The sequence below is a fragment of the Rhagoletis zephyria genome, unplaced genomic scaffold, assembly GCF_001687245.7.
Source record: "Rhagoletis zephyria isolate East Lansing unplaced genomic scaffold, Rhagoletis_zephyria_1.1 Rzeph_scaffold_00023, whole genome shotgun sequence".
NCBI lineage: Eukaryota > Metazoa > Arthropoda > Insecta > Diptera > Tephritidae > Rhagoletis > Rhagoletis zephyria.
The window spans coordinates 241,268-266,422 of NW_016157107.1; the positions used below are offsets into that span (position 1 = coordinate 241,268).

Sequence of the window (25,155 nt, forward strand, 5' to 3'; positions counted from 1 at the left end):
AATAAATTAGCTTTAATATTTACTGATTTATCGAGGATTTCGTATTTCTCGAAATTACCGTTATATGGGATGTGGGCGTCGTTATTGTCCGATTTTCAAAATTTTCGGCCAACAACTGTGCCAAGCTTGGAATAAACTGATGCAGCGGTTACCAAGATATACACATGTAACCATAAGTAGGCGTGGCTACGCCCATTTTCAAAAACATGTTAATATTCTTATGTTTCGTCTAAAATTTATTATAAATATGAATTTTGAGTGAATTATCTTCAGTAGTTACTAAAATATCGCAGTTTTTGTATTTCTGAAAATTACCGTTATATGGGAGGTAGGNTCAAATAATTCCATACTCATGGAGAAAAATGGGCGGTACTGGAAAAGAGAGCGTGGCACCTCCCATCTTATATATAAAAAATAAGTGCAAGATTTCAACCAAATTTATACGGCATTGTCGGGCTATTATGCAGATGGTTTGTGTTAAGTTTCCCAGAATTCGGAAAAGGGGGCGTGGCACCACCCATACTAACAAAAATTTTCATCTGGTATATCTCTTGAAATATTTGTGGTAGATTACTGGAAATCGGTATAGAGACATATGAAATAATTACATACTCATGGAGAAAAATGTGCGGTATTGGAAAAAGGGGCGTGGCACCTCCCATCTTAAATAAAAAAATAAGTGCACGAATTCTACTAAATTTAAACGGTATATTCGGACTATGATGCAGATGGGTTATGCAACGTGTGCCCGTATTCGGTCCAGCGGTTCATGATATATGACAGTTTATGTCTGTCACATGTACCACGTATATGGTACAACANTGAATTTGGAAAAGGGGGTGGGCACCACCCATACTAACAAAAATTTTCATATGGTATATCCCTTGAAATATTTGTGGTAGATTACTGGAATTGGTAGCTATACGTGGCCTGCTCAAGAGATGACATTCCAAATTGTTTATTTATTCATACCCAAGATGGAAAAACAAAAAATGTTGTATATCCATATGTGTTGGATTAAGATTTAAAATCAAGAATCAAAAATGTTTAAATAAAACAAATGATAAATTTTCATATAGAAAAATTCCAGGATATTTCATTCATTTTTCAATATTTTTCAATAATTGGTGTAGAGAAGCACACCGGGGTACCGCTAGTATAGTATAACTGTGTTTTTAGTTTTCCTCTCTGACATCAAGATTTTTTTATAAGACCTTGTAGTTTCAGAAGTATGATAAATTCCAAAAAGTACTTAAAAATTTCAGATAAGTGTGGTATAACAATATGGTAACCGAATGAAAGAGAAAATACTTTAGAACTTAAAATAATTAAAATTTGTTGGTTCCGAAGATATTGAAAATGCCTTTTGATTTATTTTATTTTTTAAACTAATAAAGTTAGATGTACGGAATTCGAGGATGTGATCGAGTAATAAATATTGCAAATTTTCAAGGATAAAATTTTGAAAGGGACATTTTTAATACCTTATCATCCTCATGCACCAAAAAATTCAATCGTCTTTAATTCTAAAGGATTTTTTATTTAATTTTGCTTCAACTAATGGCCTGTGAAATTTAAATAGTGTAAACGCCTTTTAGCATTAATCAATAATATTTAATATGGCTTTCCCACCGCCCCCAATTACGTACATAGTTCGCCCTCTCATTCATAGTTCGCATTTCAATTACCTTTCGAATTACATAATTCGCCATACAAAATTTTTGGAGCGAATTGAATCATTTGTTGGTAATTCAGATCTAATTATCATGCAAATTAAGAACAAAGCGCTGTCGTCTCTAATTTTTATCGGAGATTTATCGAAACCAGTTCATAAATCAGAACTGGCATTCTAAGTACGAAAGGTAAAGTTTATACATGTTTATAGCACCAATTTAATACAGAAACTTAAAAATGTTTAGCAATAACTTAGATTTTGCATCAATTTTGGAGCAAAAAAAAACAAAACACAGAGACAGAGAACTGTCAAATCGAATGAAGAATGTACCCGTGGGAATGGGGCAATTTGCGATCGTAGCGAACGAAGGAATTCACGGTGCCATGGAAAACCGTATTACGATTTACAACACCGAAAGACTAGCTAACTACGCGTCTTTACAGGCGAAAATTATTACCTACCATATATCATTTTGTTTGCCAGATATTTATACGTTTTATCAGTGCCAATATTAGCTGTAGTTTTTCTAAACGAGCGACAAAAGTACGCTTAACTCGGGTAAACTTTGCTTTTAGCTACTTAATAGCCATGGGTAATAGCGCAATTTTTATGGCGCTGGCTCAATAACGCCCGCGCCACCTGTGGTGTTAGCGCACTAAATCAGCACAATAGCGCAGTATACCGATTTGAAGTCGGCGCCATCACGATAATCTCATCATTCTTAAGTAAAAGCTTTAAATTTTCAAGAAACATAAGTTTCTGGCGATCTCACCACTCAAAAGCAAAACAAAGTACGTGTAATTTTTTAAAGGATCAAGGCGAATTGTGAGTGTGTATTTCATGTATTTTTTGGCATTAATGTCGTTAGCGCTTTTCATATATTGGTGTTGGCCCGGCATCTCCGGCTACCGTGTTAGCGCAATTGCGTCGCGCAGCGCAGTGTTACCCATGCCTACTACTTAAGCAACCCTGTTGGTATCTGGCAAGAAACAAGTGATTAGTTTAACGGGATTTAGACACAAAAAACAATAGAAATGACTATTTATGCGAGGTATTTGCGTAATATATATACTTATTTCAAATGTAAATCATGTATATACGAAAACGAAAATTTCCCTCTCCACTTTCCCATTAACAATTCACAGTAGAGCAGCTTTTCGCTTACCAACGCTACCCTACCGATCGCGTATTTTTTAACTGACCTGACTGAACTCGGATAAATAACCGAGTTTGTGTTGTTGCTTTGCAGGTATTTCGTCATTTTAGCGAGTGTTCTTTTGTAACTCGGTTTATGTGTGGGGATTTTTTATCTTGATGAAAGCATTTATAAGATGACTTAAACAAGTACGTTCGTTGCATTTGAGCGCAAATATGCTTACAAAATTCAGAAAATGTGTTATTTCACATTTAAGTACGTAATAAAAAATAACACAGGCCCAGCGGCGGATACAGACTTTTCTTTTTTTGGGGGTGTTTTTCGGGAAATTTTGCCACTTATTTTTATTACTTTAAGTGAGTAATTGTTGTATAGTTATATATAACGGTCATCCAAATTAACTAACCTAGCGAATTTATGACTTTTATTTTCTGTATTTAACCCTACTACGTATATTTTACATACATATGTTAATACTAATGATCGTCGATTCGATGAAGTCTGGTTAAAACCCTGCTGTTTTAAAAATAAAATTTCATGTTTTTAAACTTATAAATTTTGTTTTTGTACTTAATAACACAGGTCTAAAAAAAAATCGATGAAAGGTTCCTTTGACCAAACCTAGTCTGTTATATATTTTTGGGGTTGCTGAACACGAATCTGAAGTCTGTTTTGCTCCATCACGTCTTGATTTTTTTCTAACCTCTAAAAACCTCTCGGATTTTCTCTCACGCAAAATTTGTAGGTTTGGTCAAAGGAACCTTTCATCAATTTTTTTTTTGTGGACCTGTATTATGGAGGGAACACTTTTCCACCCTCCTGAATGGTAGCAACGCAGAAAGTAGTGGAGAAGACGAACCCGAGCCCCCAGTCGATGACGATGGAGCCGATGTTCCACCATATGACTATGACGAGGCACAAATAGCGATAGTGCGCTTGAAAAACAACAAAGCTGCTGGAGCTGACTGCCTCCCAGCTGATCTATTCAACTACGGCGGCGAGGAGTTGATAAGGTGATGCATCAACTCTTATGCAGAATATGGACAGATGAACGCATGCCCGACGAATGGAATTTAAGTGTGCTCTGCCCAATCCATTCGCGGCAACTACGGCGGAATCAGCCTTCTAAGCTTAGTTTATAAGGTCTTATTGAGTGTATTGTGTAAAAGACTGAAGCCCACCGTCAACGAACAGATCGGACCTTATCAGTATGTCTCGAGGCCTAGAAAATCCACCATAGATCAGGTATATACAGTACGCCAAATCTTGGAAAAGATCTGCGAGAATATTGTCGATTCAAAGCCGCTTTCTATAGCACGAAGAGAAGTTGCCTTTATTGCGCGATGTCTAAATTTGGTATCCCCGCGAAACTAGAGCAATACCACCAGCTCCATCAGAATAAGGAAGGACCTCTCCGAGCCGTTTGATACCAAACGAGGTTTCAGACAAAGTGAATCCCTTTCTTGTAATTTCTTTAATCTGATGTTGGAGAAGATAATAAAAGACGCAAAACTGAACCGCACAGGCACACAACTTTACAAGAGCGTACAATTACTAACGTGTTCCGATATTATTGGTAAAACCAAGGGCTGCGTCTGTTCCGCCTCCTCGGGATTGGATAGAGAAGCAAAGCGAATGGGTCTGGTTGTGAAGAAGGACAAAGTGAAGTATCTCCTGCCATCGCACAAACAGTCAGAGCATACGCATCTTAAAAACACGCCACGTCACATTTGACATTTACAAGTTTGAAAAAGTAGACGGCTTCGTTAATTAGGGATACAGCATTAACACCAATCATAATGTCAGCCTTGAAATCCAACGGAGAATCATTCTTGCCAACAAGTGCTACTTTGGACTGAGAAGGAAATTGATAAATAAAGTCCTCTCTCGTCGTACAAAGATCACACTCTGTAAGTCACTCATCTTTCCTGTGCTGGTGTATGGCGCGGAGGCATGGACAATGAAAGCATCTGATGAAGCGGCTCTTGGAGGTTTCGAGAGAACGATTGGATTCTGCGAAAGATTTACGGACCTTTACGCGTTGGCGATGGCGAATACCGCAGATGATTTAACAAGCTCATCGTGCTCATGAGCTTTACAAGGATATAGACATAGTGCAGCAAATTAAACTTCAGCGGCTCCGCTGGCTTGGTCATGTCGTTCGAATGGACACAAACACTTCTGCTCTGAAAGTATTCAACGCGGGCCGCGATGCTGGTAACAGAGGAAAAGGAAGGCCTCCTCTGCGTTGGAAATACCAGGTGGAGAAGGACTTGGCTTCACTTGGCATTTCCAATTGGCGTCAGTTAGCACAGAAGAGAAATGACTGGCGTGCTGTTTTGGACTCGGCCAAAATCCCTTAGACGGTTACAGCGCCAATGAAGAAGCCGAAGAAAAAGACTTAATAATGAAACGACTTTAAGGTTAAATATTTTACACACAACAATAACAGTAATAGTAGTGTTCGTATTTATATATAAAACAGCAGAATTTTTAATTATAAACTCATTTTGCGCATGAGACACAAGTCGCAACTACGTTTCGACGAGCAGTCAGGGCAAAAAACCACACTCCGATAGTCCGAACAAATTATAAAGCGCTTACCGTACAGAAAATCTGACTGCAATCACCTGGGTGGTGAAAAATATATGTAAAATGAGAGTGGTAGTCATCAAATCGACGAATATTTAAAATTGCCTTTCTCGAATAACTAGAAAACCGGTTTTGGAAAAATTCGAACAATCGAATACCCTGATAAATAACTAATGTATAAAATTCCTTTCGAAACGATACCGAACAATTGCTAAGTTCTTTCTGTTACTAAAATTTGAACGTAAAATAAAATCGCTCTATTTTACCTTTGTGCACTCAAATACGAATTTTAGCCAAACCAATTATTTTAAAGTCATATTTTTTATGTTGTAAAAAATACATATACTATACGCTTTCGTTTGCGTTACATCTTAGGCTGATACAATATTTCAAAATATTTAAAATTGTGACTGCTGGGACAGATTCTTGGTACTGATGTGAAGTAATTATTTCCTATAAAGTAAAGGTTTCTACAAGCCAAAAGTTACCGCTTTTGTTATTTTCTTGAATCGATTTTCAACAGATTAATGAAATGTAGTCATTTAGAAAGGGTTAATACTGCAAAAAAGGTAGAATTGAATTGATAAAGGTACGGACTGCACGGTTTACATAGTTGTGAAATAGGAAAACCGGTTTTTACCATGCAATCCCTTCACCGTGCAAAGGCTTTGCAAGACTTCGAGATACGCCCATTATTAAATTTATGTAAATTCCCTCTTTTGCGTGGAATTGCCAATTACCAGTAAACAACCCCACTCAATTAAAAAGTTCTATTCAATTCTGACGCGATAAATTCTGATACATGTAAAACAACTCGAACCAGCGACTTATATGTAGAATTTAATCTGATCGAAAAACATTTTTGCACTACTCTTTGAAGCCAATCGTCGATTGCGTACCGAAATTAATGGTTTACAAACAAGCTTAAGCGACAAACTCTTAAGCAGGATTTGTCCATGTGTACAGATTTCTATATCGATACCTGAGTGAAAGATCGACCTATCTCGATAACGCCCTATCTCAAACAACTTTTTAAGAACGCCCAACTTCAGAATTTGATTGAAAAACGGCCAATCTCAGAATTTGGTTTAAGAACGATCTGCTTTACATTCATAAATACTTACATATCTACATATGTCGGCGCCAGAGCAATAATTGAAACTAGTGAAATCATTTGGGCGACCCAACCCGTTATCGGCTGTCACAATCTGTCTCCGCTTTTCGCCTTAGGGGCCAACGCAATATTTTGAAATAATTAACGAACGGTTGTGCAGTTGGTTTGTTATTTCTATGTAGTAGCTTACGAAACGCCAAAAAAAAAATCTTTGAATTATACTGCAATGATATAATCTCAATGAGATTGGTGGATTTTCCGTCCCAGTTCGCTTTGCCCTTTATGGCGTCCACACTGTCATTCTTATCCTTTTTTCTACTCCAATGATTTTTTAGGATTTCGCTGCGGCTTAGAATATGTTGTTGAAGGAGTAGGTTGTCTTTTTCTATGTTGCCTTCTTCGTTTAGTAACGTTTGTGGCCAATTTATAGCAGTCGAATTTATTATGCTCGTTTTGTGATTTTCCATTCGAATGCTATGTAATTGTTATTTTTATTTTTGCTCTTTTGTGGGCTTGGGAGCTTAAGGCTTATTTTTGGGTGGAATTAACAAGATTTATTACTATAAGGACTGGTATTTATTCGAAAACAACAACCTGTTCAAAATATTGTATTGACAACCGACTTGCTGGTTTTGGCGTTTTCGCAATGGAATGCTCGAAAATGACTTGCATATTTAGCTGCAGCAAGCCCCAGTAGACTAATAGGAAGCACATGGCACAATCGACCATATCGCTTATAACTGAATGATTAATAAGCGGGTAACAGTTGGCATAATATTTTTGTAAAGCGATTTGGGCTGCGATTAATAAATACGATGCGAATGTACAATGTACATTGTACATGTTATGTAAATATACACATTATAACCAACCAGCATTGAGAGAATTGTCTGGAGATACATAAGAACAATCAGTCGCTCGCGAGTATTATTTGGGAGAGTGCGAAACAATGATAAAACAATTTAATGGTAGTTTAAATTCTTATGTTTGACGTAAGCATAAAGCAAAAAAGTGGTTGTTTATTTCAAAATAATTACTTAAAAAATGATTAAAATTAAGCATCATATTATATCAATGCTCGAAGCGGAGTTGGGCATCATTCATCATTTTATTTGCCCCTTTCTCTTTTCGTGTTCGATTCTAAAATAAGGGCGAACGGTGAAAAAATTTTGTGTTGGTTTCTTAAAATGTCAGGCAAAAAAAGCCACTTCCCTGTCCTGGGAAGCTTTATCAGGGGAGATGTTGCCCTGAAAATTATATGGTTGTTTAAAACGAAAATATTATGAAATGCGTGAGCTAGACAAGGACAAGAAGGCAAAAACATGCCTTTTTACATGGTTGAGTGTAACACCAAACACATTTTTCAACGGGGAAGGGCAACATTTTTTGGTAGAAACGAAATTACCATTAGATAATTTTTCCAATACAATCTTATCCGCAAAATACTTATTCGCGAATAATTCACTCACGAATGAATTATTTGAGAATAAATTGCTTATGAATAAATTATTCGGGATTTTGTTCGTTATTTGAAATAATTTAAAAACTCCATTTATAACACACTGTGTAACGGGTTACTTTTACTTCTAATGCCACTGATTGTCAGTTAATTGCTATTTTTGTTGTAGCAGCTTACTCAGCCTACGTAGATTGGCCTGTCTCCTATGTAGCTCAACCAACCGAAGGCTCAAGAAGTGTGCCACTCCAACTGGGTTAAACCAGAGAGAAAGAGCGCGAGTTGAGTGGGGTTTAGAGGGAGTGGGAAGAGATTTCGTGGGGGGATTCTACGCATACCGGACATACGTTCGGTACATCTGAGTTTGTCCTGCTCAGGTAGGAGTTTAAACTACTGCAGTATCCAAAGTGGAATTATACTAGGTTGGTGCGAGTCTCCCGAAGCAGACGAAGTTGTGTCTCGTCTACGTGAGGTGGTTATGTTTATAAAACTGCATTCACAGGTCGGTAGTTTATGTAAACTGAGGCCGCCTCCCTGTGAATGCCATTTATGGCTCTTGTTACGCTGTCAAGTCCAGTGGTTGTTTTGTGAACCTTTGGGGCACGTCCGTCAGTTCGTATAGATGCTTTCTGACGTGCTTTGTGAGGGTTCTTCCGCAAGCATGGTATTTTGCTCCTGTCTTGGCATGTACATAGTTGAACCCTGTTTACTGTTTTATCAAGAAATTTTTTTTTTAATTAATTACACTTGTTCACAAGAGAAATGTTTAACCGATGCGACTATCCAATTCTTATACAGAATTGCTCGCTGATTCCGAAAATCGAGTTAATTTTTATTATGTATATGGATACGTTGTCGAGACATCTTCAATTTCCGTTATGAAGCTTAATTCTCCATAAACCGGTTATAAATCACTTTTCGATACGTCTGATAGTTTCTGACGAATTACATATTCATTCCAGGTTTTCTTATTGAAAAATTAAAAAATAATCAAAACTTAACAGGAGAAGAATTTTAAAATAACAGATTCTGTGTAAATTTTTTGCGTTTGTGTTAAAGCCTGTTCTGTTACAAAAACAAATAAAGTTACTGATAAGAAAATCGATGGGTAAATAAAGAAGCAATTAGAGGTCGAATGAAAATGCGCAAAACAATTTTGTATAAAATATGAGCAGAAAAGAGTGAAAGTGTGAATAGTGAACGAAATCGCACCATAAATAATTTTGGGGTACCAAATATATCGACTCATGCGCCACCTATCGGCAAAATTTATAGTGGAGTTATTCCTTTTCATGTAGCTAATATACGTTCCAAATATGAACCAAATCTGACTATAAATATCTGGACTCCTGCGCCATCTATCGGATCAACTCATCTCTCGTATTGCATTCCCACCGGATTGTGCGCCGGCTGTGAAATTTCAAGCCTCTAGGTCATCGGGAAGTTGGTGAAAAATTGATTGTAGTATTTGCCCCTAACAAACATACATATAGAGCAAGTTAAATAAAAGCTTGAAAAGGACTGAAAGAGGTACAATTGTACCACTTTTCTATATTTTCCCGGAATTCATTTTGTTAATTTGCATTGTTTGTCTTTATATCCGAATTACGGATTGGTTTGTATGTAAGTACACCCCAATGACCATACAATCTCCCTACAATGGTACTTAATAGACCCATAAATCTACTCATAAATTGTACATAAACCGTTTTTGTTTTGCGCGAGTGTAATTTTTATATCTTAGACGCATCCCCACTAACATGGCTGCCAACTTAGCTCTAACCGTGCCATTTTTGGCCCTCTTTTACTTCCAAAGGCACTTAATGACACTTTTGAAAATTTTTTTGTGAAATCCTTTGCTTTTACTTCTTTTTCTCAACTTAAATTTTCTAATTTCTATAGTGTATACAACTGGTTTATCTTATTTCGGCATTAGACTTTTGTTTTAGGAATGTGTTTTTAATTTTAATGCTAATTGGGAACAATTAAAAAATGGCACCTTTTTTGGCACTTTTATTATTCTATTTGGCTCATTTTGGCACTTTTTTATCCTCAATATGGCACTTCCAGGAGCTCGGCCAAACACTAACATATGTGTAAGCGCCAATCTATTATTATTATTATGGCACTTCATAGCTAAGGACATTTGGCAGCCCTGGTCACTAACCATCTACCGCTTGTGCGCTTGAAGGTGACGACGATGACATTGAATGAGATGCAAAGTGTTTATTGTTATGTATAAAATAGCGAATACTGAAAAGCTGAAAAGTGAAAAGGATAGGAAATTCTCTGGGTAAAGGGCAACACTGAAGCGATCAAGCATGCAATGTTTTTGGCCGCTTTTGCCGCTCTTAGCATTCTCAGCTAGCAATTTGTATACATATGGGGTATTCCATTGTCATGTGTGTGACATTTTTAATAAGGTTTTTAAATTTAGGTATAAAATGCCACACTTAATTCACTAATTTATGAGTTATTACCCAATACGAAAAAATGCCAACTTAATTATACATACAGTAAAACCCGCTTAAGTACCTCACGAAAAATGTCGGATTTTTGAGGTGCTTAGGCGGGTTGGGTACTTAAAAGAACCTGCTTAAGTAAATCGATGCGGGTACTTAAGCGAACATAATTATTGATGTAGATACATCTTCTTGTTAACTTGCATAGATATGTAAATCCTTGATTAAAACATGAACATTTAACGAAGTATACGTAGTTTAAAACCAAGATTGTAGCATTATTTAAACAGATAAACAAATAAAGAAAATTATAAAATAGTAGATATATTAAAAAAATAGATAAATTCTTTAAAAAGTCAGTGATTATACATATTTATAGTATAAATATACCATATAAACCTAAGCTTAAGAAAAAAAATTTCAAACTTTTTCTCAGAAGGGTTTTTTTGAGTATACAGTTTTATAGCTCATTGAATTTTAGTGTAGTAATGGGCAAGTTTCAAGTGGCTAAAAATTACTGTTGATTTTTTTTTAATTTTTTTGTCGAAGGTGTGTAGCGCTGCTCCTGAATTTCAGAATATGTAAGTATTTTACGAAATGGGGTACGAAAAATTTAGGTTCTTCGGCGGGTTGGGTAAATAAGCGGGGAGGTACTTAAAACCCTAGGTAGTCAAACCCTTCCTGAATTTTAGAATATGTAAGTATTTTAGGAATCTTAAAAGAGCTCTTAAAAGGGGAAAATTATATGTAAAATGGTAAATGGGGTACGAAAAATTTAGGTACTTAGGCGGGTTGGGTAAATAAGAGGGGAAGTACTTAAAAACCTGGGTAGTCAAACCCTAGGCCAGAAACTTGCACTTGCTGTGAATGCCAGAGACAATTAAACCACAACTTCACCTCAGCCTAGTGCAATGCTTGCAATGGGTGGAGTCACCTCAGAGTCTACACAGGCCTACGGACTCATCGGCACGGCAAACCCCAGTCCCCCTGAGCAGCTCAACACAAAAACCACAGCATCACAACACAGCACCATAGACCATACCACAACTACGACAGACCATACAACACACACCACCAACCACACGCCGCCGCCAAAAACGCCTGGTTCCCCCAACAATCTGCACGGTGTGTTCGATCAGGATATTCCGCATGTTCAGTTCTTCGTACCACGAGAGATTGGACGAGGAATTTCGAGGACCCGTGTTGTGCTTCGCAGTCGCAAGCCCCAACTGCGACGCCGCCCACTACCACCACAGGGCGGCACTTTCCACAGCAGCGCACACAGCCAATGACGGTCAGACAATACATATCCCTCACCCCCCGCATATCAACACGTCTCCCGAGCCACACAAAGCTCCATCAATTCAACTGCAACGGACTTCAGAGCAAGATCGAGGGGATAACCGTATTCATGGGCCGGCATGGAATATTGATAGCTGTGGTCCAAGAGACGAAGTTGCACAGCATCATTGTTGAATTGCGCCGGATACAATGTGCACCGTCGAGATCGCGCGCGAGATAATGGTGGAGGCCTGGCGTTCATCACGCACCACATCGTGCAGTATCGTGTCATCGAAGCACACATCGATCGCAGTGATGCCATCCTAGAATGTCAAGGTATTTCTATCCGGTCAGGCGATGACGAGCTCAAAATATTTAACGTTTATGAACCCCCCATCACATGCTGTGAAATAGGTTCGCTCCTCAGAGATGACAACCGTATGGTAGTTGCTGACTTTAATGTGCACCACGATCGTTGGTATTCAAGCCTGTCAAATGATCGTAGGGGAACACACTTGGCTGAGCTGCTGCAGCTCGCCAGACATAAAAATCGTCAGCGCTGCTCACATAAACAGCATATCATGGCGACCTATGCAGACCTTGGCATCAGACCATCTGCCTTTGTCACCACGATTAATAAACCTGCCGAATTTGCTTCCGCGGAACACCGGACCTATATCAACTTTACTAAAGCTGATTCGAAAGGCTTCGCGGAATTTACTAAAATCACCTTTGCTATCCTCCCCACACCAACCGACCTAAGTACGGACGGGTTGTCACTCCTGATGCAGCGCTTCGTACTAGCAGGATGTATAACGGACCCCCGTCCAAACTTTTCTGCTGAAGCGGCTGTTCTAGCCGATGAGCGTGGCAATCTTCGTCAGGCCGATCCCGGAAATCCCCCAATCAGGGATGTCAAAACGGGGATTCGACAGGTTGTGAACGTACATAAGCGGAACTTCACCTCTGATGTGAGTAAGATTTGGTGAATCGTGAGGTCACTGTCAAATCCGACAAAGCGCGACGACAGAACCGATATATCTTTAGGTGACCGCGATTCGTCGGATCCGGAGTGATGCGCGAGATATTTTAGCCGGCAATTTACACTGCATCCTCCGGCGGACAGAGCCAAACTTCGAGTGACCAGAAGGCTGCACAAACTGTCAACAATAAGTGCGCTTCTTATTTTCACTTTCGGTTAAGTTCAGGTAGCCATTGGGAAAGCGAAAGCCTCCAAAGCCATGGGACCCGACGGAATATGCATGTTGATGCTGAAAATTTTGGGTCCTGCGGGAGTAGACTATTTAGCCAAGGTGCTCAACCTTGTAATGGCCACTCTCGTCATTCATCGTTCCCCGGATTTGTCGATGGATATTTATAGCAGTCGTTACACCGATCCTCCTATATAAAGCGATCGTGTGGTGGCCTGCGTTAGATAAAGAGGTCAACCTCCGACTTCTCACCAAAGTGCAAAGGTCCAGTCAAACGATGCTCTGAGCGCTCGCTGCTCTTAAGAGAGGCATCAAAATGGCTACCTGAAGCCCAGGGATAGTGAATTTGTGTACAAACAATCTGAAGAAAGATAGAGTCAAAGTACGACTTTTCGAATTTCCAGACAGACGTGGCCTAAATGGGACCGGAAGCGGTTACGAAGGGTATACTCTCTTAGAATAGAGGATATATCTAACGTAGTGGGGTCTAACCGGGCACTGTCTAACAGGTAAGCATGCAGAAAGGTTCGGCGTGCCTTTCCGTGGATGTTGCAGAAGCTGCAAGGACGAAGAAGAGGAGGAAACCGTCTCACATCTCTTATGTAAATGACTTGCAATGTGTAGAAGCAGGCTGCGTCATCTGTGTTCACCATTCCTTGCCGACCTTAGGGAGGTTTCAAATACCGACGCAAGGATGAAATTCATCAGCGACACGAAGTGGTTCAACAGGGAGGATATTTGAACGGCATCAACTATGGTAATAGGCCTTCTATCTATTGCCTAAGGGTGCCGCTAAGGTGGCAGCCACTTCCACCTACCTACGTCCCTACCTAATTAAAATAAATAAAAAATCTGAGTTATTTTGATAACAAGTTTAACGTCTTACTTTGGATGTCGTTCGTACCTTTTATGAGTATAATTCCTTCAGAGCAAAAAAGAGAAATTATAATAATTATAAAATGCGTAAGATTTAAACAAATATTTTCTCTTCATTGGAAATAACCTCTAACAAGTTTGGTTTTGGCACCGTCTAGTTATGTCGAAAATATCTCGAAAACCTTTTCACGACTTATCTTTGCAGAAGTTACTCATACGCCACGTACATATGAATAACACGCTTTTCTGCTCATTTTTTTTCATATACAAAAGTTTTGCGTATTTTCATTTGACCACTCATTATTTCTTTATTTATCAATCAATTTTCTTCATTAGTAATGGATTTTTTGTAGCAGAAATGCAAAAATTTGGCACAGAATCTGTTATTTTATAATTTTTGCTTCTGCTAAAGTTTGATTTCTTTTCCATTTTTTTATAAAAAAAAAACAAAAAACTGGAATTATTAATTAATCTGTCCTTTCGGAAAATGATGTATATACGGTTTATTGGGAATTGTATTGGCTTTCATTTGGCGTATTTCATTTTAAGATCGTTAAATTGGTTCTTAAGATAAACGATTAACGACTTTTTGTTTTAAGCTGTAAATTGCAAATATCTCGAAAACGTATTCATAAAAAATTAACTCGTTTTTCGGAATCATAGGATTGGATAGTGGCGTTTGGAGAACACAAACCAAACTACAATTTGAGATGCAGTGTAATTGATTGCGCGAGCTTACATTGCCTTATAATAAAGGGTGCGATATAACAATTATGAGATTTTATGCTTCAGATAAAAGGCTTAAAAAAGAACAAATATAGCAAACATAAAATGAAATATTTAAATGGAAAAAACAAAATAGCACTAAATTTTCAATTAAAAAGATCCAGATATTTTAAAAATTTAGTTCGCCATGTTGTACTCGCTATTTTAAGAAGAAATGAGACAATTATCATAAATCTAAAGCCAAATGAAGAAAAAATATATTATTATTAGTTTAGTTGTCACTGTTGAGTAAATTAATAAAAAAAATGCCTAACGAAAATCATTCAAGTTTATTAAATAAACTTTATATATGCATATAAAGGTTTTCATTGAAAAATGGAAAGTTAGTTTTTAAATATCAGTAGTTCATTAATTACTATAAAACTAATGAAATAGGTAGCCCCGATATTACTAATTAAAATGACATAAATAATTTGAAAACTAAGACTTTTGGCCACTATAGGGCTGGCCCATACGTTAACTTGGTTTTAATAGTAACGCTGCCTTTGAAAAACCTTCTAAACGGCTTTCATGTGCGGGACAAGATAAAACGTTTTAAAAACTCCAAAGCAAGCTCTTAGAACATAAAAAGGAATTACAAACATAAACCAGTTACGTAGTTTAAGAAAACACCCAAAAGTAATAAAAAAGCATTGCGAAGCTTTAAACTTTTTTGTAGTAAGTTCATCCTCTAATAGAATTTAAATGCTGAATTTTTTTAATGCAGTGTTAATGCCTTCAGACGAAGTAAAATCTGGGCATTTATTTACTACTAAGGGCCGAATTCACAGTGCTTAGTTAAACCATTGTTAACTTAACCACCAACAAGAGTTTAATTATGAATTTATATTCAGAGTTACATAGTTAACTATGGAAATTCGTATCGCCTGAAAATATACAAATTCTTAAAATCAATACATTGCTATTCAAATTTGAAATTCGTTCCACAAAAAAAAAATTATTTCACAAGTATTTAACTATGGGGGCATGCTGGTTTAAATTTTTGTTAACTGAGCGTTGTGAATATGAAAATCGATAGTTAAACTCTTATCAGTGGTTAACTAAGCACTGTGAATTTGACCCTAAAAATTAAAAATTTATCCAATTAATTTTCTTATGTTCAAGTTCTTAATGTAAGATAGTACGTTTCGTAATATAGCACATTAACTAGCCTGGATTGCTACAACTACTTTAAAATGCATTTGGCTTAAAGCACTTCAAAGTCAGAATGTTTCTTTTCCATATGTCTTTTCAACCAATTTAAAATTACTTAGTATTCAATTCTGAAATAGTTAATTGCCCAAAGTAATATGATTTTTCAACTAATATTTAATTATGTGTTTGCAAATGTATCAAGAGTGTAAGTATTTGGTTTATCTCAAGTAGGCTTCTAGGTGATTATACATCAATTTGAAGTTAGTTGCTACATAAGCAGACGTAAATTACTTTTTCTGGGATAATTGGTTGAGCACGTACTGGGTGTACATATTTACATATATGTTTATATCGTCGTTTCAAGTACAAAACCGCGCATTGCTCATACAGGCTCAATCCTTATCCATTCGTCCTGAAATGTACCAGCCAGAAATGCGATTGCTTTATAAAAAAAGAGGGTTACTTTGAAATACGAGTGGTTTTACTCTCAAGAAAAAATTTATGCAACGCAACCCATACGCGATTATGCATTTTGTTGATACGCGGCTTTGTACTTTAAACGACGATATGTTTGTATCTCTGTCATATACATTTATTATCCCCGAGTGAGCGCTTTGGTGTGTATTATACAAAATCTCTATTTACTTTACATTTTCTTATGTTGATTTACCATCGTTTTTTGCAGACGGACAATCTGAGCTGGATGTGCAATTAGTGGTACCGCGGTACGTGGAACGCGGCTCCAGCGCCACTTTTAAGTGCAGACACAACGTACGACCGGAAATCCTATATAAGGTAAGCAAACAGATTTTTTTCATTTACTTATCTATAAGAAACATACGAAATATTTAAAGAGAATGGAACATTTCAAGAACTTGTAATTTCGCCTCGGTGGCTACTTTAAGGTAGCTACATATTTAACCACCACTTAATACAATTAGAACCAGTTAGGTTTTCATTTATTCATGGCATTTTTGTATGCAAAACATGTTACTCGAGAATGAATAGCACAACAGAATAGGAGCTGCAACCTGGGATTTCATGCAAAAAATACCTGCTTACAGGCTTCGAGTCTCGTGCCGTTTTGACAATGAGGTTATCTGGTATATGTACATATGTAGGTGAAATATACATATTCTAAGCATTCTAAGTTTTTTACAATGATATATCTAAATTTTTTTCTTACCAAAAAACGGGACATTTGGCGTCCCGTCATGTGTTGTGGGACATAGCTCAACATCAAGGCGCACGCCAGAAATTGGAGAAGAAGCTCGGCCAAACACAAACATATTGCGTAAGTGCTAAGTGTCTTTTCGTTGTCTTGGTTCTAAAACAAAAACATAACAGACATTTTCAGAATGAATAAAACGCGGAATTTATTCTTTTTCAAATGGAGTGAATGAGCAAAAGGTACAAAATTTCAATATACCAACATTTCTGCAATTATTCACAATTTTTCCAGATATTTGATATCAAAATTGGCCTCCTAACAGATAACTAGTTCAAAATATAAATGTATCTGTTAAAAAAAAAATTGTAATCTTTGGAAACAAGTATTATGCTTAAGTAATCATATTTTTTACCTTTGGAGCTAAATTACCAATATTTAAGTTTTCATGTTGTACTGTACAAAAGATTGTCCTCCACGCTATATCTTACTTCAGAAATTCAAAAAATGCCAAATATCTGTTTTTTTACACTTTAAATCCCAGAGACTTCTACAAGTTTAACCAATTTTAGAATTTTGTGGGTTGCGTTATTAAGATTTTTATAATTCTCAAAGAATATACATACGAACTAACAAGTGATTTATTTAAATCACATGCAAAGAGACTTTAGCGAAATAGCGTGGTAATAAGAACTTTTCAGCAATTAGATCAAGTTAGACGTCACAAAAATTCAGTGGGATCCTCCCACAACTCATGTACATTGTACATACAAAAAAACTTTCCAAAAGCCTTAAGACCTAAAATAAATGGGATTAAAGACGCGTTATTTTAATTGCAATCCATGTCTAATTAGTATAATTAGCTGAATAACGAAACACTCATTAATCGACCTGTTTTTTTTTTTTAATATTTTGGGTTTTTGCAGCCCAATGGCGGCGAAAAGCAATCAAAGGTGAAACAATTAAGAGTGGAAAATAAAAATGTATTAACATGACCTTACATACTAGAGGGCTCCATGAACTCTTTCAAACTTCTAGCCAACCAGAGTACAGTAGATTTGAATATTTTACTTAAAATACAAAACACTCAGCGCTTGGAATTTTGTAAGTTATGAATATACAGTTTGTTTAAATTTTCTACCTTCAAATAGAAGAATGAAAATAAATGAATGAAAAACATTCAAATCATTCAAACTCATTTCGGTAAAAGTTTATTTCTACAAACAAGTTTGTTCCCTGCAAAAAATGGGACTAACCCGGGATGACTCCGGGAGCAATCGCAAAGGAGCATGCGATACCACTTTTGATCTCTTTATATGGAATGAACTGATCGCTTTTGTTCGGGAATGTCCTATGAAGAGACTAATTGTTCACCTTTATACCCGAACGGGTATAAAAAGCGACCAGTCACTTTTAAAAAATAAAAATTTGCGCCAGGTGAGATTCGAACCGGGGTGCTCAGTTTTGTTAGGCGAATACTCTCTCTATGTGCCAACGCCGCACATGAAATTTCATTGACTAAGAGCGTACATATCAATAAATCGTTAATAGTACCCATTGGGGACTAATTGATTTCCAATTATACCCACAAGGGATGAGTCGGGACTAATTGACCTCCATTAGTACCCGTATGAGACTATTTGGGACTAATTAATTCCCAATTGTACCTGATTGAGAGTAATCTCGGAATACTCTCTTTTGAGATTAGTCGCACAATTTTTTGCAGGGTTCGTATTGTAATAGGAGCGCAGCAACACATACATACATACATACATATGTATGTTTGTAGATATGTACATAGAAAAAACGGCAATAACGCAAATTTGTGTTATTTCCCAATTGAATGTGAAATAACACAAATTTGCTTTATTTAATTTCTCGTTGAGCAAAGACCAACTTTTAAACTTTAAAATTGAGTAATAAATCAAAATAGTGCACGTTTATGTTGATGATGCATCTAAGTCGGCTGTAAATAAATGTGACCCACTAGTTTTGCCCGAAGATGTCTACCACCCTGCTATTGAGATATCTTACGAAATTATAAACGATGGTCAAAATTGCGATGTCCAAACATACGAACCAAATATTCGCTTTGATTTTTCGAAAGCCAACTTTAAAAAACTGAATAAAGAATTGTCTAAATTGTCGTGGCCTATATACAAAGAAAAAGTTGAGCAAAGCGTTGCACATTTTAATTTTACTGTACATAGATTATTTGAAAAGTATGTGCCTAAACGCATGTGTGTTCCTGTAGAACAAACACAGTTATGGTTCACTAAAGAACTGAGAAACTTGAAAAACAGAAAGTCACGTTATTTTAGATTACAAAAAAAAACCGGCTTACACTCATACTATGTAAAATACTCACTTTTGCGTCACAAGTTCTTTGAATTAAACAAAAAGTGTTATAAAGATTACTTGTGTAAAATCAAACGACGTATAATATATAACCCCAAATCATTTTATGATTTCGTAAACTCCAAGCGAAATGTACGTGGGTTTCCTTCCGCCATGAAGTATCAAAATACCGTCTCTGGTGATAATCAAACAATTTCTAACATGTTCGCTCAGTTTTTTAAATCCAATTATTCCACTAACTCCCAAGCATACTTTAACTATCCTTTTAAACTAAGTCCAATTAACTCAATACATAACCCTATAATATCTCCCGATGATGTTTTAGTTTACCTGAAGTCCTTAAAGCAGTCTTTTAGTTATGGTCCTGACCAGATCCCCACTTGTTTTCTTAGAAATTGTGCTGATTATCTCTATGAGCCGTTAACAGCCTTATTTAATTTGTCTCTTAAAGAGGGCGTTTTTCCAACTGTATGGAAGGAATCGTTCATAACCCCCTTACATAAAAGCGGTAGCAGGTCTTCAGTGGAGAACTACCGGGGCATAGCTAAGCTTTCTGCAATTCCTAAATTATTTGAAGCAATTATAACAAATCGGTTGACGCATTCTATCACTTCAAGCATTTCATACAGTCAACATGGATTTTGCAAGGGCAAATCAACTTCTACAAATTTACTTGAATTAACATCCTATATCTCAAAAGCATTTAGTGAGAGCAAAACTGTTGATGTTATATATACTGATTTCAGTAAAGCATTTGACAAAGTGTGCCACTCGTTGCTCATCTATAAACTTGATCTTCTTGGTCTTCCACCTAATTTTCTACGTTGGATCTCTTCATACCTCTATGATAGATCACAAAGGGTATTGTTTAAAAATACTATCTCTGACGTCATTGATGTTACTTCAGGAGTCCCTCAGGGTAGCCACCTAGGCCCGATTCTGTTCTTGCTTTTTATAAACGATATTTCTACAGATATAAAATTCTCCAAAATTTTAATGTATGCAGATGATGTAAAGCTTTATAAATCGTACGTTTCAATTAAAGAAAGGTCTTTGCTACAATCAGACTTAAACAGCATGGCTTACTGGTGTAAAGTAAATCTTATGCCTCTAAATCTTAAGAAATGTAAAGTAATGTGCTTCTCGCGAAGAGCTGTTCTGCCAGTTTCTTATATAATAGGTAACCATAACCTGGAACAGGTATACAATTTTGTGGACCTTGGTATCACAATGGATCCTAAGCTTAATTTTAATCTTCACATTAATGTGACAGTCAACAAGGCTAAAGGTGTACTTGCATTTGTGAAACGATGGTCAAAAGAATTTAGTGACCCTTATATCACTAAAACCCTGTTTACAACATTAGTTAGGCCGATTCTGGAATACGGCTCGGTGGTTTGGAATCCAAGGTATCAAATTTACTCAGACAAGATAGAATCAATTCAAAAACAATTCCTACTTTTTGCTTTAAGAAATTTCCGATGGGATTCTCAATATAGTCTTCCACCTTATACGAGTCGCTTAAAACTTATTAACCTTCCTACACTTGCCAGTCGCAGGGAAATGCTTGGTATAATTTTTATGGTTAAATTACTGACAGGCTCAATTTCAAGTCCGTCTCTTCTGGCTGATGTAAGCTTTAATGTTCCCTCACGCGTATCAAGACACTTTTGTCCCATATTTCTGAAAGCTTGTAAAACCAATTTTGAATTGCACGACCCACTCCGTTGCTTATGCCAGGATTTTAACTCTCATTCCAGCACGTTTGATATATCAGATCCGCTTTTCAGCATTAAGAAAGCGATACTCTCCTCTCTCAATAAGTGAATTATTGACATAAATACACAAAATCAGCTGATGAATTTAGTTCTGTAGCTGAACAGTTTTAGATCTCGACACTTAACAAACTCCTGCCTATCGTGACTCGGCACAAAAAAAATTTAAAATATTGGTTCCGTACGTCATGCGGACTGCGCCCCTCGTGCGGATGGGCGGGAATCGAGGGTAAAAACCGTTGGGATATTATTATTATTATTATTATTATTATTATTATTATTATGTGCATTAGGGTGACCATCGAAAATAAAATGAAATGTATGAATGAAATTTGAAGACCTTATCCCCTAAGCTTATCCTTTTTTATGAGAACCATTATTGCCTATTTTTATATTCAAAAATTTTTATTGAGCTTGAGGCCGTTGTCAATGAAAAACTATGATATGGAAAAGCAACAATAACTTTGAAAAAAATGGTAGAAGTGATGGCTATTTCGGAAATCACCACATTTCCTCATCAGAAAATACGATTGTGAAGATTTATTAGTTTTTGAATGATTATTTTTTATTCGATTTCAAAGATCGAATATGATCTGAGAAGATGGCATATAGGGCTTTAAAATGGTATATAATAATATATTGTCGGACTTGGCTTGTTGGATTTTTTTACCTTTAAAAAATCTGTAAAAATAGGCAATAATATTTCTCATTTACTCAATAGTGTCTTAATCCAAAAAATACAAATTTAGAGTTGAGTATGAGAAATTACCGCTACGTTCTCTTCTATGTTGTGTAAATATTTCATAGCTGTATCAATTACCAGTATCTCACTAGAACAAAATATACATACATTCATTTTTACTATAGGTATATATACATATGTATGTATGTAAATTCAAAACTTTATAGGCACCATAGACGGTGAGTCTGACTCGCGAGTCGGTTTGGACACAGACATGACTCTTGGCATGACTGAATGATTCAACTGTGTGTAGTCGAAGGCGAGTCAACACGTACACAAATATAGTTTTGTATAAATATATCCCACGCTTCATTATATTTCCTATATATGGAAATGAAGTTGTTATATAAAATAAAGAAACATTATTGTTTTAATTAATTTGCGTTGCACAGCAGTAAGTAATAAGTGTTAGTGAAAATTTAATTAAATTTGATATCGATTTTTTTTGGTTTTTTTTTGTAGTGCTTTTTTTTGGTAAACCGAAAAGATCAGGTTTTTAACCCATTTGTTTAAACGGTTTAAAGCATGAATAAAAAAACCGTGATTAATCAAAAAACCGATATTTCGGAAACGGTGCCCATCCCTACTGCAGTCTTTCCAAGGGTGGTTATGGGCTAAAAAAAATTATTTCGATATATAATGGGGGCATGCACCCATACAAACCGAATTTTTCATACTGCATGTCTCTGAAAGTATTCATGGGTAAACATGAAGTCAATTCAACACTCAAAGAAGTAAATAGGGGTTATCGGAAAGATAGTTCAGCGGAAATAAGTCTATATATATTGGACTTATGTAAACCAACGATACTCACCATCTAGGTGGATCATTGTTGCCGCTGGGGAGTGAAGAGGACAATGTTCTTCAAATTTATTTCATTATTCGGTTAAATGTGCTATGAAACGCCAGATCATTTAGGAAATTCAAAGAACTTCTTAGCGGACATAACCTTTTGGTTAGGCTATTTAAGACGGCCTTGGAAGATGCCTTACCACCAAACCATAATATTATCAGATAGATCATGAACGTTGTTGGAGAAAATGTTGGACCTAAATGTTTCAGTAAAAAAATGAATTTTGGGCGAGCCGAAGTTCGCCGGACCTGCTAGTAATTTATATATTTGAAGTGACAGTCACTGCTTAATTCATTTCTCTTTTCATTCTGAGCATTTATGTATACATTCGTATATATCTATCTCGATTCGCTTCGGCTTTTACAAATAACCGTTATGTGAACCAGTGGTATCAACCGAGGGAGAATTCCCCAATTTGGATGGAATTTGAATTTCTCGGCGACCGCTATTAGAAAATATTTGTTTGTTTTTCATTTTTTGATGTTGGTCGGAAACTGGGCTCGAACCTAGGCCGTCCGGAATGGTAGCGCGCACTGCTAACCACTATTTTATTTAATACGAATTTTCGGCAAAAATGCTAAAAATGTAGACTACCGAGTACATGAAATGCATCGCAAGTTAACCGGGAGATAATATGTAGTTTGGAAGTTTGAAGCCGCACAAAAAAAAAGTTTTAGAACTAACTTAAGTATGTCTTTTTCACGTTATCGAAATAGCTACTGTAGTCGAATGGATGTGTGTTCAACTACCAACTTGTTGGTCACGGGTTCAAGCCCTCGGGCACGGACGTTAAATTTTTATAAATTCTATTTATAGGTTATATTTATAGTTTTTATGACGACATGTGACACATTACTTTCATATGACAAAGCTGAAGTGCGATTCTTGCATATTTTCGTGCATAGGGCTGTCCATTACTTTATGCATTCCCCATATTTACCTTTTCCACTGGGATATGAACATATGCAAGTAATTACGAGACACATACGCAAATGATACTACACGCCACCACTGACCAACGCCAAAGCAATTACCTGTGCGGTCAGTTTGGCAAGTTTGTTGTGCGAGTAAGCGTTTAGATAAATATTGTTCCATCGCCTGTTGGTTCAGTTCTGACTTTATTGTATTCAATTATTTTGTTTATACATGAACAGTACATTACTCGAATTACACCGGACGTACGTATATTTACATAGTTGTATGTGCAGTTGTTAAACATAGAAAAGCGATAGATTCTAATCCAAAATGAGTAATTAAAAAACACGCCTACGCGGTCGGTTAAGCAGAACCCAGTAGATTTTTTATATTCTCGATTTAATATTCCGATTCTGTGAGTTATTTATATAAAGTTCAAGATTTTCATTTAATTTGTATATAACGTTTTTCCATTCTAGTCCAACTGACTGCTTCCAATGGCCACATCATTTCAAGTAAATCATTTCGTTTCAAGAAATATCAATTAGTTGTCAATAAAAGAAGAGCAATTTGTTACTACATAATTTTAAATTAATTGTATTTCCTACAGGATATGTACCCGGATGTACAGACGTATATGTATACATTTTTCTCTGCATAACTACATACATACGTACATATGTTAATAAATGATGCCATATTATAGCAGTCAACTGGATTTGCGGTAATCAACATAAAATTTGGTTTTGCACAATCAGTTTAATTGCCAAAATATATTATTTAAAATTAGTTATTATAAATTGCTATTGTATTTTAACAAGAATTAAATTTCAACCGTTTAGTACATGAGAACGTTATGTCACAACAAGTTATCACTTCAAAAGAGCTTTAATAGGTGTTAGATTTTATTCGCCACTAAACTCTCACACCTGCTCGCAGAGAGAACTCTTCAACAAATCGACATACAGGAGCATTGGAGCCACATTTCCTGCTCATTAAGTACTGCCGCCGAAGAAGTAGTCGGATTCCAGCGAGCCCGAAAGAACAACTGGCACGATGAGGAGTGTCAAGAAGTTGCAGAGAAAAGTCATGCCACCTAGAGGATGGCGCTTCGATCGGGCGCAATGCGAGCCATGTGGGACTGTTATAGGAAACTAAGAGGGAAGCGAGACGTATTTGCCGGAATAAGAAGAGAAAAGCCAAAATACGTGAGGTGGAGAAGAACTTGGCTTCACTTGACATTTCCAATTGACGTCAGTTACAACAGAAGAGAAATGATTGGCGTGCTATTTTGGACAAATTATGTTAGTGTTTGGCCGAGCTTCTCCTCCAATTTGCGGCGTGCGAATTGATGTTGTCACACAAACGGGAGGGACCTACAGTTTTACGCTGACTCCGAACGGCGATTGTATTTTAATGAGAAGCTGTTTCTCATGGCAGAAATATACTCGGAAGTTTGCCATTGCCTGCCAAGGGGCGACCGCTGTTAAGAAAAAACATTTTTTCTATATTTTTTTAAGATGTTGCTTTGACCAGGGCTTGAACCCAGACCCTGCGGAGCGGTAGCGCACCCTTCTTACCACTACACCACAGCGGGCGCA

At 36.6% G+C, this 25,155-nt stretch overlaps 2 protein-coding genes across 6 annotated transcripts in view; one reads left to right on the plus strand and one right to left on the minus strand.

Annotated features, from left to right (window-relative positions):
- LOC108362591 (uncharacterized) overlaps window positions 1-16,972 on the minus strand; it is a 40,095-nt gene extending 23,123 nt beyond the window's left edge. Inside the window, exon 1 of the mRNA XM_017615633.1 lies at window positions 16,930-16,972. Coding sequence (XP_017471122.1) covers window positions 16,930-16,959 — 30 coding nt within the window. The 5' untranslated portion in view covers window positions 16,960-16,972. The remainder of the gene's footprint in view (window positions 1-16,929) is intronic.
- beat-VII (Immunoglobulin domain-containing protein beaten path VII) overlaps window positions 1-25,155 on the plus strand; it is a 501,410-nt gene that overhangs the window by 201,413 nt on the left and 274,842 nt on the right. For all 5 annotated transcript variants that reach the window (XM_017615650.1, XM_017615668.1, XM_017615640.1 and 2 more), the window contains one exon: window positions 16,429-16,538. In XM_017615650.1, coding sequence (XP_017471139.1) covers window positions 16,429-16,538 — 110 coding nt within the window. The remainder of the gene's footprint in view (window positions 1-16,428; window positions 16,539-25,155) is intronic.